This window comes from Echinops telfairi, unplaced genomic scaffold, assembly GCF_000313985.2.
Source record: "Echinops telfairi isolate 266 unplaced genomic scaffold, ASM31398v2 ScPeMD7_655;HRSCAF=1070, whole genome shotgun sequence".
In the NCBI taxonomy this organism is placed as follows: domain Eukaryota; kingdom Metazoa; phylum Chordata; class Mammalia; order Afrosoricida; family Tenrecidae; genus Echinops; species Echinops telfairi.
Genome location: NW_022104553.1, coordinates 22,516,554 through 22,527,122, shown reverse-complemented (window position 1 = coordinate 22,527,122; position 10,569 = coordinate 22,516,554). Strand labels below are relative to the sequence as shown.

General features: G+C 55.2%; 3 protein-coding genes across 3 annotated transcripts in view; all 3 read right to left on the bottom strand.

Annotated features, from left to right (window-relative positions):
• Positions 1 to 759, bottom strand: part of RASIP1 (Ras interacting protein 1) — a 14,680-nt gene extending 13,921 nt beyond the window's left edge. Inside the window, exons 1-2 of the mRNA XM_045292643.1 lie at positions 672 to 759; positions 352 to 492 (exon numbers count right to left, since the gene is read on the bottom strand). Coding sequence (XP_045148578.1) covers positions 352 to 488 — 137 coding nt within the window. The 5' untranslated portion in view covers positions 489 to 492; positions 672 to 759. The remainder of the gene's footprint in view (positions 1 to 351; positions 493 to 671) is intronic.
• A 754-nt stretch (positions 760 to 1,513) lies between these two features.
• Positions 1,514 to 5,986, bottom strand: IZUMO1 (izumo sperm-egg fusion 1). The gene is made up of 8 exons (XM_013006650.1): positions 5,776 to 5,986; positions 4,551 to 4,625; positions 3,223 to 3,309; positions 3,020 to 3,040; positions 2,585 to 2,665; positions 2,363 to 2,463; positions 1,955 to 2,108; positions 1,514 to 1,716 (listed from the first exon to the last, which is right to left on the bottom strand). Exons 1-8 carry the CDS (start codon positions 5,984 to 5,986, stop codon positions 1,514 to 1,516), a joined length of 933 nt encoding a protein of 310 aa, XP_012862104.1.
• A 4,107-nt stretch (positions 5,987 to 10,093) lies between these two features.
• The window catches only part of FUT1 (fucosyltransferase 1 (H blood group)), a 2,518-nt gene continuing 2,042 nt past the window's right edge, over positions 10,094 to 10,569 (bottom strand). The window contains exon 3 of the mRNA XM_004710645.2: positions 10,094 to 10,569. Within this exon, the coding sequence (XP_004710702.2) occupies positions 10,094 to 10,569 (476 nt within the window).

The following is a 10,569-nucleotide window of genomic DNA, read 5'->3' as shown; positions in this document are numbered from 1 at the left end:
ACCCCGAGGATTCAGAGGCCCCGGTGGTTGGAGATGGGGGTGGACAGAGAAGATTGGCAATAAGAGAAAGATAACAAAATAAAACAAATAAATAAAAGGCGAACCCACAGCGGGAAATTCCAAGAGGTAGACCGGGAGGGGCGGAAGGAAGGTGAATCAAGCCCAGGCTGCCCGCATCTCCCCACCCAGAGGCGGCCACGGACCTGCCCCCATCTCCAGTCCCAGCACTTCCTACTGTCCCTCCCCTGGATGCCTGTGGCCGGCTCTGTCTCCTCGCCCGCCCAGACAGGGCAGGAACCACAGCCCAGCCCTCAGGGGTCCCTGGTCTTCCCTGGGGCAGTGGGAACTCACTTGACAGAGGCCGCGCTGGGCCAGCGGCGTCCCAGCTTGGCCAGCTGCTTCCGTGGGGAGTTGATCCACAGCCCCACTGGGAGATGGAGCTTGCCGAAGCGGGGGCTGCCGCCCTCTTTCCGCTCGCCCGATAGCATGACCCTAAAGGTGGGTATTGGCCCAGCTGCTTGAGCCATGGGAATGGGGCAGCAGGCTGGGCTCAGTGGGAGGAGGGGGCGAGGGCCCAGAGTCCTGGTGAGGGAGGTGGGGGCTAAGGCACCGGACTCAGGTTCGGAGGGAGGAGGGGGCTGGACTCCTGGGTCCCAGGCTTGGGCTCTTACCTCGCTGGGGGTCCGGGCAGCTCCCGGGAGCCCTAGCTCCGTGGCCTGGGCGTTTGCCACCGATCCACTGCTGCGCTCCGGCCTTTGCCTCTGCCCCAGCTCCCAGCACTGGGTGGGGGACAGGAAAAGGCAAGAGGAAACTGGAGCAGGAAGAGCGGGGAGGGGGCGTCCTGTGAGGGGGCCAGGCCTGGGGGAGGAGATCTGGGGAAAGCTGGCCCTGCCCCACCAAGGATTCTGGAAGGCCTTCTTCGTCGACAACAGTTGCTACCCCCTCCAGGATCCAGGTGTCCAAGTCCCCAGCCCTTCCTTCTGCAGACAGGGGTCCCATCTTTGGGCCTCCTGCCCTCCTGACTCCTCCGGCCTCCCAGCTCCCACCCCCGGGGCGGAGGAGTCAATCAGATACGCGGACAAGATAAATCTTTATTGTTTCTTTGAAGCTGTGGCTTTTTCTTCTGGAACCTGGCGCAGGGCGGGGGGGTGTGTGCGCTGCGACCCCCCTCCTTGCCGAAACAGAACGGGGAGGGCTTTTAAGATTTAGGATCCTTCTGGGGTCTAAAGAAAAAGATCCTGGGATCGAATGCAAATAGTGGGCTCAGGTTAGGAGCATCCCTCCCACTCCCGCCCCGCCCCAACATAACATTATTCTAGTCAATACCGACGCCTCTCCCTCCCAAGCGCCCCCCTCCGCCCCGTCCTATAGCCACTTCTAAGCTAAATCTCACCCCATCCATCTAAGCCCCATTCCAATTAAAGTCTCTGTTCTCAGGGGCTCTGAGCCTCTCCTGGAACAGGTGTCTGGAAACCTCGCCCCTTATGCCAAGCACCGCCCCTTACGTGGCTGCTCACAGGGCCCCAGTGCTGCAGACCACCACCACTAGGCCCGGGAGCAGCAGCCAGATGAGTTCGATTTTTAGCATCGCGGCGGGATCCAGGGGCTCCTGCAGAGTCGTCGGCTCCTGGAGGGCTGTCGTGAGGGTACTCGGGACCCCATTCTCCGGAGCGGGCATGAATTGTGGTTCTTCTTCTTGCGTTTCTTTGGGCAAAACTGACAAGGGAGGTGGGGGAGGGGAGGTTCTGAGAGGACCTGAGGCGCTCCCCTCTGCCACAGGTAACACCCCCCAGGCTCGCTCCCCTCTGCCACAGGTAACACCCCCCAGGCTCGAGGTCCGTCTGCAAGGAGATCATCCAGCCGCACCCGGAGGAGTGTCTTGCCCAGGTGAGGTCCCATGGCCTAAAGTCCCTGGCAGGAAATAGACCCCCTCACCCGTGGCGCTGAAGCCGACCTTTGACATGGAAATAGATGATGGTGGCCGGGCTGTTGGTGACCGTGCCCAGTTCACAGCGGTAGTTGCCTGCATCCTTTGGGCCCACCATGGGCTTGGCCAGGATGGGCTGTTCCCTCTCAGTCAGAAGTTCCTCAGTCTCATTGTCCCAAACCTAAACCCAAGCTCACGGGGTCAGGAGCCTGAGAGGTTCCGGAGTTGGGGTGGGGTGGGGATCGGATGAAGTCTCCTGAATGGGACTTCAGGAGGTGGTGGCTGGGTGGGCGAGATGATGCTGAGCGAGGCCATGGGGTCGGGGAGGTCCCATAGAATAGATCACGCAGATGGGCATAAGGCAGGTCAGAGGGGGAGTCCACACACGACAGTTGGACTTAGGAGCCCCAAGATTCCAGGAGGTGAGAGCCCCACCCTGTAAAATCTGTAAGAAGTGAGGCCTTGCGAGGCCTGATGCCAATTCAGATCGCAGTCGAGGATCATGTCTTCCATCTCACGGACCTCGATATGGCGCTCTGGGGATGGAGGGGAAACTGTAGGTTGTGCTGGTCGGTCCTGGAGGTAATGCTTCCCGTTCCATCTGGCCTGGGTCCCTCCGGCACCACTCCCGATCCTCCTCCTAGGCCCAGGACTCACCCCCACAATCCCTGGACTTCCGGCAAGCGTGAACCTGCTTCTCGCAGGCCTTGCACCAGATCAGCGCCTGCAACATCAAACCTGAACCCGCAGGGATTGGACTAGAAATTGCCCTCCCAGGTGCAGAGCTAAAGGATAGGGTGTGGCCTAGGGGTGAGACCGGGCCACGCTTCCAATCCTCAGGATGTCAGCTCCGGAGGGGCGGGGTCAGACCTTAGCAAGGTAAGACGTGAGAAGGCCAGAGGACGTGGCCAAAAGCGTGGAAAAAAGACAAGAGGTGACCCCGCTCCCCTGGAAAACAGGGGAGAAGGTACTAGAGATCCTGGAAACGATCCAAGGGACAAATAAACCACTGGGACCCCAATAGCGGAGGGGGAGTGGTTGAGAGTGTGGGGATGGGGGCAGGGAAACTACCCATCTATAATCGGAACTCACCACATTTATTAGGACAATAAGCTGCAATGAGAAGGAAGGATAAAAAAGGAGAGCGAATCAGATTTTGAAGCTAAAGAAGATGGGAGCGGAGGAGGAGGAGGAGCTTGGGGCTTGGATGGTTGAGTTTGGGGAAGTCAGGGCCTGGGGGGAGGCATACTCCTGGGTCTGAGCCAGGGAGGTGGCAGGGCCCCATCATCTCTCACACTCTTTGAGGAACTGGGCCGAGTGGTCCACGAAGCGCTTCTTTTGCCGTTGTATCATCCAGAAAAGCTCCTTGACCATGACGTCTCCTGGGAAGAAGCCAAAGGGTGCAAAGTGGTCCCTCCTCTCCCACCCCCACCTCCCCACATGCAGGAAGTTGGCCTGTCTTCCCAATAGGACCTTCTGAGAAGGGGAAAGAAATAAAATGCCAGGGAGCCGTGGGAGCTCAATGGTTAAGTGCTGGGTGTTGACCAGGAGACTGGTGATCCCACCCACCCAGAGTAGTTCAGACAAAGACCAGTGGACCATCCCCCCGCCCCAAGATGGCAACCTCTAAAAACCTAGGGGGACAGTTCGAACCGCCACAGGAAGCCCTAGGAGTTTGGTGCTGGCTAGACACCATCTAAAGAGCCTGTTGGCGTAGTAGTTTGGCATTGGGCTGTCAGGCACAAGGTTAGCAGTTGGAAGCCACCAGCCGCTCCTTGGAAGAAAGACGTGGCTTTTTCCATCCGTAAAGAGTTACAGTGTCGGAAAAACCCACAGGGGCAGCTCTGTGAGTTTGGTTTGGGAATTATCGTTTTTAATGTCATTTTATTGGGGGCTCTTACAGCTCTTTAAAACAATCCATGTTGCCATCATCATTTCCAAAACATGTTCTTTCTGCTTGAGCCCTTGGTATCAGTTCCTTCCCCCTCCCCCTCCCATCCTCATGAACCCTGGATTATCTATCAATTATTTTTATTTTCAAAGTTTACATCATCATCCACTGTTTCCCTTCACCCACATTTCTTTTGTTCGTCCCCCCTTGGAGCGGGTGGGTGTTTTAAGTGGATCATTGCGATCCGTTTCTGCTTTCTCACCCTTCCCCCACCCCTCCACCACATGGTATGGCTGCTCTCATATTGGCCCTGAGGGGTTTATCTGTCTTGAATTCCGTGTGTCGGAAGCTCTTATCAGTATCAGTGTGCATGCTCCGGTCTAGCCAGGATTTTTGGTTTTTGAGACAATGTGTGTCAAAGGATAATAAGATTTTTCCAGGAACTTTTTTGAAGTCCCTTGTGCAAAACAGTACACACGTGATTCGTTCATTTCATCCTCAGCCATGGAGTGAAGGTGGCACCGAGACTGTGGTGTCCCTTGTAGGGAAGGGGAAGAGGCCAAGTTCCTTGAGCAAGGTCACATGGCTAGAAAGTAGTAGAGCTGGGGTTTGAACCTACACACTGTGGCTCCCTGCCTCCAGCCACCCTGGATCAGACCGACACAAGAGGCATTGCCAGCCACCCCTTCCCTGGGCGATTCCAGGACCCAACCTTCCCCCTCCCCCAGCTACCTTTTACCCCACTGCTTGTGAGGTGTCCCAGATCCGACAGAAAACTCCAGGCTGCTTTGTGCAGGGTGGGCTCATCTGTAGACGGAGATAGCCGTTAAAAAGCAAAGTCGGTACATGGTGTGGAGCTGATTCCCATTTACAGCAAGCCCAGGGGAAGGTGTTAAACCGAATCATAGGGTTTCCTGGGCTATAATCTTACCGTAGCCAACCGCCACGTCATTCACCCAGAAAGCAGGTGCTGGGTTTGAACGGTCAACCTTATGGTTAGCGGCTGAACGCTTAATCGCTGTGCCAGCAGACCTCTTTGAGAAGGGTGATAGGATCCTACATTCCAGCATCTCTGTCGCATTGACTTGCCTAGCCTTATTGTTGTTACTCCTGGCAACCTGGTGGACCACAGAACAAAACATCTGGTCCTGTGCTATCCTCACCATTGATCTTACCTCTGAGCCCAGGGTTGCAGCCACTGGGTCAAGCCATCTCCTTGAGGGCCTAGTCTTAGAAACTGCAATACCCACAGGGCTGCAGGGCTGGTAAAGGGATTCACCTACCCAGTACCTTCTGGGAGTTGTAGTTTTTATGCCGGGACTCTGCAGGATAAGGGATTTTTCTGTAGCTGACAATGTTTTGGCTCTGTCCATAAAGTTTTCAGTGACTAATTCCTCAAAAGTGGACAGCCTAATCGTTCACCATAGTCTGTGCTTAGTCTAGAAGTTCTGCTGAAACCTATTTACTTTGGATGATCCCGCTGACATTTGAAACATGGGTGACATAATTCCTAGCATGACAGCCACACAAAACGCACCACAGTAGACAAACTGACAGACAAGTGGTGGCGGGTTAAGGGGAAGGGAACACAGTATTGGCTACCCCTTGGAGATCCTTAGGGCCGCTATGAGTCAGTTCACTCGATGGCAGTGAGTTTGGGAAACTTTCAGGATCCCTGGTGGCCCTGACCGGTTTGCTAACCACAAGGTCTTCAGTTCAAACCTACCAGCCGCTCAGCTGGAGAAAGAGGAAGCTCTCTGTCCCCCTAAAGATTGTTATGTGTCACAATTGACTCCCACGCTTTGGGTTTGGGTTTAGGGAGCCGCTGAGTCTGCACCCCAGCCTTCCCTTCTGTGGCACCTATGGAGACCCGTCTCTCAGCCCCTTCCTCCCTTGGACGCAGCAATCCTGTGTGAAGTCCCCTCCTTCCCGAACCCGTGCCCTATCCTGCCCTCACCAACGGCTCCCATATAGGTTTGATCATCAATCGGGAGTTCCTGGAATTCCCGGACCGCGCTCTCTAGCCTTTTAATCACATCTTCCTGATCCTTAGGTGGCAAGTGTTGGGGTAGGTAAGAGTCTACCAAATTCTTCAGCCCGTCCACGACGGAGGGGTCACACAGGACACAGCCACGAGCAGGAAGCAGGACGCAGGCCAGCGTCACCATCACGAGGGGAAGTTGGGCTCTCATGGTGGCTGACCACGAGATGCGTGGAGACCGCCCCCTCACCCAGGGCGGGGCCTCTCACCCCGAACCTGGCAGAGAAAAGCTAAAGGGAAAGAAGGCAAAACCCATTTTAGGAGGTCCCCACTGAGCCCCGTATCCAAGAGGATCCCCAAACTGTAAAATGGAGGATGTTCAATACCTTTTTAAATTCCAAAGTGGAGCACATGATCGAATCATTGATCCATAGCCCCACTCACCCCCCCCTCCTCCCCTCAAATGTAGGGTCCTCATTGATTCCCAAGGGACCAGCCCTCAAAGCAAAGACCAGAACCCCATATCATGCACACCTCCTAACATGCACACCCTGGGCTCTCCCAGGTCTCCCTAAATTGGGTATCATCCTCAACTCCCCCCAGCCTTCTCCCGATGGACACAGTGCTGCATGTTAGATGCTATGGCTCCGATCCCCTGTGACAGAGAACTGTCCCCATTGAGGGTTCTTGTCTATAGTCATTGCATTAGCAGATCGCGGGGTCTTTCTGCCGCAGAACTGGCTGGGTGGGTTCGAGGGTGGTCAGCAGTCAGAGCACTTAACTGTGTCCCGCCGTGACTCTGTGGGTAAAACCTGTTGTACCTCTCTCGGAAAACTCGGTGCCGACACCAAATAAACCATCCACTAGAACCTACCAGAATATTAACAGAATCCCTGACTCCCTCAAATCAGAGGCACCCCAGTCTCCCCAAACCTAGGGACCCTACACCCTGAAGCAAGGCTTGAAATGACTGTCGAACCCCAGGGGGCCCCTGTCCACCTTTCTCCAGGACTAAGGGATCCCCCCAACTTGCAGGCCTCACCTTTCTCCTTAATCAGTGAAAAACCCCAATACAAAACCGCAGCCTGACCTTGTACCCCGTTATATTCGCCCACACTAGGGTCCGCTGAGGAGCCAAGCCCAGGTTCTAGGAACTTGTGAGAAGAATCCCCGGCCACTGTCTATTATTTTCACACGACTAAACTGATGGGCTTCCGGCCCAGGGTGAGGATTGGCTGCGTGACAGCGACTGGGGTCTAAGTCACCGGGCTCCCGCAGTCACCAGTTTAGTTTCCCACGTGTGTGAACCTGTGTGTATAGTGGGCTGTGCCCGAATTCCCAGGCTGGTCCCTGGAGGTTCTCTTGGCTCCGCCCATATGCTCAACTCTGAACCTGATTGGACCACAGCAAAGGTGGGTCCCACCTATCTCACCATGACCTCACAGAGGCGATTGTCTTTTCAAGCAAGAACTCTCCCATCATTGATCAAAGGGAAGGCCCTTGTTTGCTCCTGCTTCCCGGGACCATGCTACTGCAACGTCCGGAGTGCCGGTTTCTAGCTGTAGGACTACAACACCCAGAAGGCACTGGAACACTTTTCCCAGAGCCGACGCAGCATACAACCCCATAGCCTTATGGGAAATGTAGTCTAGGCAATATATTCAGCTCACTGGGCTACCTTCCTTCCCTAGTTTGTGGGGCTGGAGGCGAAGGTCCCAGAGGGCAGCGGGATCTGGAATACAGTCCCGAGTGTCCTGGAGACACGAACTGGGAGCTCGGACCATTGGGTCCCAAAAGGATTCTCTATCTTCCCGCATCATTGAAACTGCCCACCCGAAAAGCAGGGACAACTCGCAAGTCACACAAGTTCAGTAACAGAAGCAGCACTTTCCTCCTCCCTCTGACACACATGCACATAAAAGAAAACTGCAAAGCCGGAAATGGTGATTTGGGCGTTTAATTCATGCCTCTTAGCACCCAGAACTCCCTGAGAAAATGGACAAAGGGCTTGGCTTCTTGAATGGGTGAACGGGGCACCATTTCCGGAGCTCAAGCGTAACAGTGGTTCAGCACTCCGCTGCTAACGGATAGCTCAGCAAGACAAACCTCCTCAAGTAGAAGAAAGATGCGGCAGTCTGACTCTGTCCTGTAGGGTCACTGATGAAGAGCCTTGGTGGCATAGAGCGTTACACATTGGGCTGCTAACTGCAAAGGTCAGCAGTTTCAGCCCACCAGCTGCTCCAAGGGGGAAAGATGAGGCTTTATTGTTGTAAAGATTTCTAGTCTGGGAAAACTCCATTTTACAAGCATGCTAGGAGTCAGGATCTGAGTCCTGGTGATGTAGTGGGTTTGTGCACAGGGCTCCAATCCGCCAGGTTCGAAGCCACCAGCCGCTGGGCAGGAGAGGCTGGGAGGCTTTCCACTCCCATAAAGTGTAACAGTCTTGGAAACTCACAGGGGCGCTTCTGCCCTATTCTGTAGGGTCACTGTGAGTTGGCATTGAATGAGGAGTCCGAATTGACTCCGTGACAAGGAGTTTGGATTTGGGGTTTTATAAGATCACTGTCAGTTGGTATCGACTCATTGGCAATGAGTGGTTGTTTTCCTGTCCTGGCATCCTCCAAGGCACTCTACTAGAAGGCGGAGTCTAGAATCCCATCCTCCTTAACCAGCCAGATCTTGTGGCACTGTCCTGTTCGGGCCTGGGCCCTGGGCCAGCATACTTTTGGGTCAACATCTCAGAGTTGTCCAAAGTTTGATTTGACAGCTCAGTGAAGTCCCATCAGCAGATGGTGGTAGGCAGGAGCCAGTCCTGGTGCCTTTCTGTAAGCCCCAAAGGCATCTTGATGACCCACGAATGATACGACACAAGCCTCCAGTACCTCCAGCAGCCCAGCAACAGAGAGGCAACGTTCCTTAATTGTGGGAGATGTACTGGACTCTGAGCTGGGTCAGGGCCGTTTCATCTCTGATTGTATTTTGAGCTTTAAATCAAACCGTGTCCCTAGATTGCCCCCTGAAAGGCCCCCTCTTGAAACTGTATCATGTAAACAATCATTTTCCCGCCGCCAACCTACTTCCCACCCCAGTCCGTCTGTTCAAAACCAAACAAATACACACCTTTGTGGTTTCCCCAGAGCTGAGGGGTCAGTCAGAGGACCCGCCTGCTCACAAGCTACCGAGCGCATTTCCGAGCTCCCAAGGGGCACAAGATGCTGGCCAGCTAAAACCAAACACCCACAGTCAAAACCCCACGAAACCCAAAATAAAGACAATCGAATAAAAACACACTCACAGTCATCAAGTCCATTCGGACGCACTGCAAGCCTGGGGGACGGAGTAGAACAACCCCCTCCTCCCCCAAGCTTCCCCAGGCTGTTCATCTTCGCAGAAGCAGGCAGCCCCATCCTCCTGCAGAGCTGGCTGGTGGGTGCTTCAAGGACATCACACTTGGCTCTCTCCAGAGTGGCGCAAGCTTAGAGAACCACGTTGACAGCGGCTTACTCCCGCATAACCCAGGAGGCAGGGCCTCCACCCGTCTGCCTAGGAGTACCACCTTTAAGAAAGCACCCAGATGGTCACCAGTAGGCATCTGTGGCTTCCTGAGATGTCTGCTAGAAGCAGGTTGGACCAGGTCTGGAAAGGGCAAAGGTGGGGCCGTGGCTTCTAGAACAGGCATGCATGTCTCCAGAGACTGCCGGGCAGGAGAAAGCCCTGCTAGCTGGAGCATGTCCGGGCAGCTCCAGCAAGCCAGGTTCAAAGGCGGGCTAAATAGTCACTCTGGAGCTGTGGGATGGAGGCGGAGAGAAAGCGGGTGAGGCCTATCCTTTCACCGCATTCTCCAGAGTGGTGGTGACCCTCCCAACCATACGATTATTTTCGTTGCTACTTCATCACTGTCAGTTTGCTACTGTTCTGAATCATCATGTGAATATCTGATAGGCAGGATGTATTAGGCGACCCCTATGAAAGGGTCGTTCGACCCTCCCAAAGAGGTCACGTCCCACAGGTTGAGAACCCCTGCTCTATAGTCTAGAGGGCCAGCCAAGTGCAGCTCTGAGCCACATGCGGCCCTGAAGTAAGATTGTGGGGGGAAGGGGGCAGGGAAGTCAAGGCTAGCATTCAGATCACAGTGATTTCATTTGCCTATAAAAAAATATATGTGTGTATGGCTCTCGAATCAATTTTTTTTCCCGACTACTTTTTTAAATCCTTGGGAGGGACTACGGCATTGGCCTTTCCTTCTCTCAAAGTCCGTTAACCCCTCACAGCACCAGGCTGCTCGGTGGAAGTGTCACTGGAGTGGAGACAGGTCTGCGTCGATGCCCACCCACTGGGGCAGGAAGGCAGCCTGCGGCTTGAAGATCTTCAGGAATTTGGAATCGGGCAGGGTGAAGTTGGATAAGTAGACCGTGTCCCCTCCCGCCAGGTAGGCGGCCCAGAAGCCAAAGGTCCCGACTGTCATAATGGTGTGGTTGCACTGGGCTAGCAGAGCGAAGTCCCTGGCCGGAGAGCCCTCCTGCCCGTTGCCAGCGAACACCACGTCCCCCCGGGAGGCGTCCATGTTCCCCCGGCACCACTCCATGTCGTTGCTGGTGACCACAAAGATGGGTGCCGTGTGCCGGGCCCGAAACCAGTCGGTGGCCTGCTGCAAGTAGGCCCGGTCGCCCACCACCCCCCTCCAGCGCCCAGGCATGACCTGCAGATAGTCCCCGCGGCGCACGTGGACCCCCACGAACGTGCGCGGCCGGGGCCCCGCGCGGCCCAGGC

What these genes read in the sequence shown, in the direction of transcription:
- IZUMO1 (XM_013006650.1), bottom strand. Translation starts at nt 5,986, where the DNA reads ATGGTGACGCTGGCCTGCGTCCTGCTTCCTGCTCGTGGCTGTGTCCTG. An exon ending in GAAGTCCAGGGATTGTGGGG is followed by an intron (nt 2,464 to 2,584) that starts GTGAGTCCTGGG and finishes CTCCATCCCCAG; the next exon opens with AGCGCCATATCGAGGTCCGT. An exon ending in CTTCTTACAGATTTTACAGG is followed by an intron (nt 2,109 to 2,362) that starts GTGGGGCTCTCA and finishes GCTTGGGTTTAG; the next exon opens with GTTTGGGACAATGAGACTGA.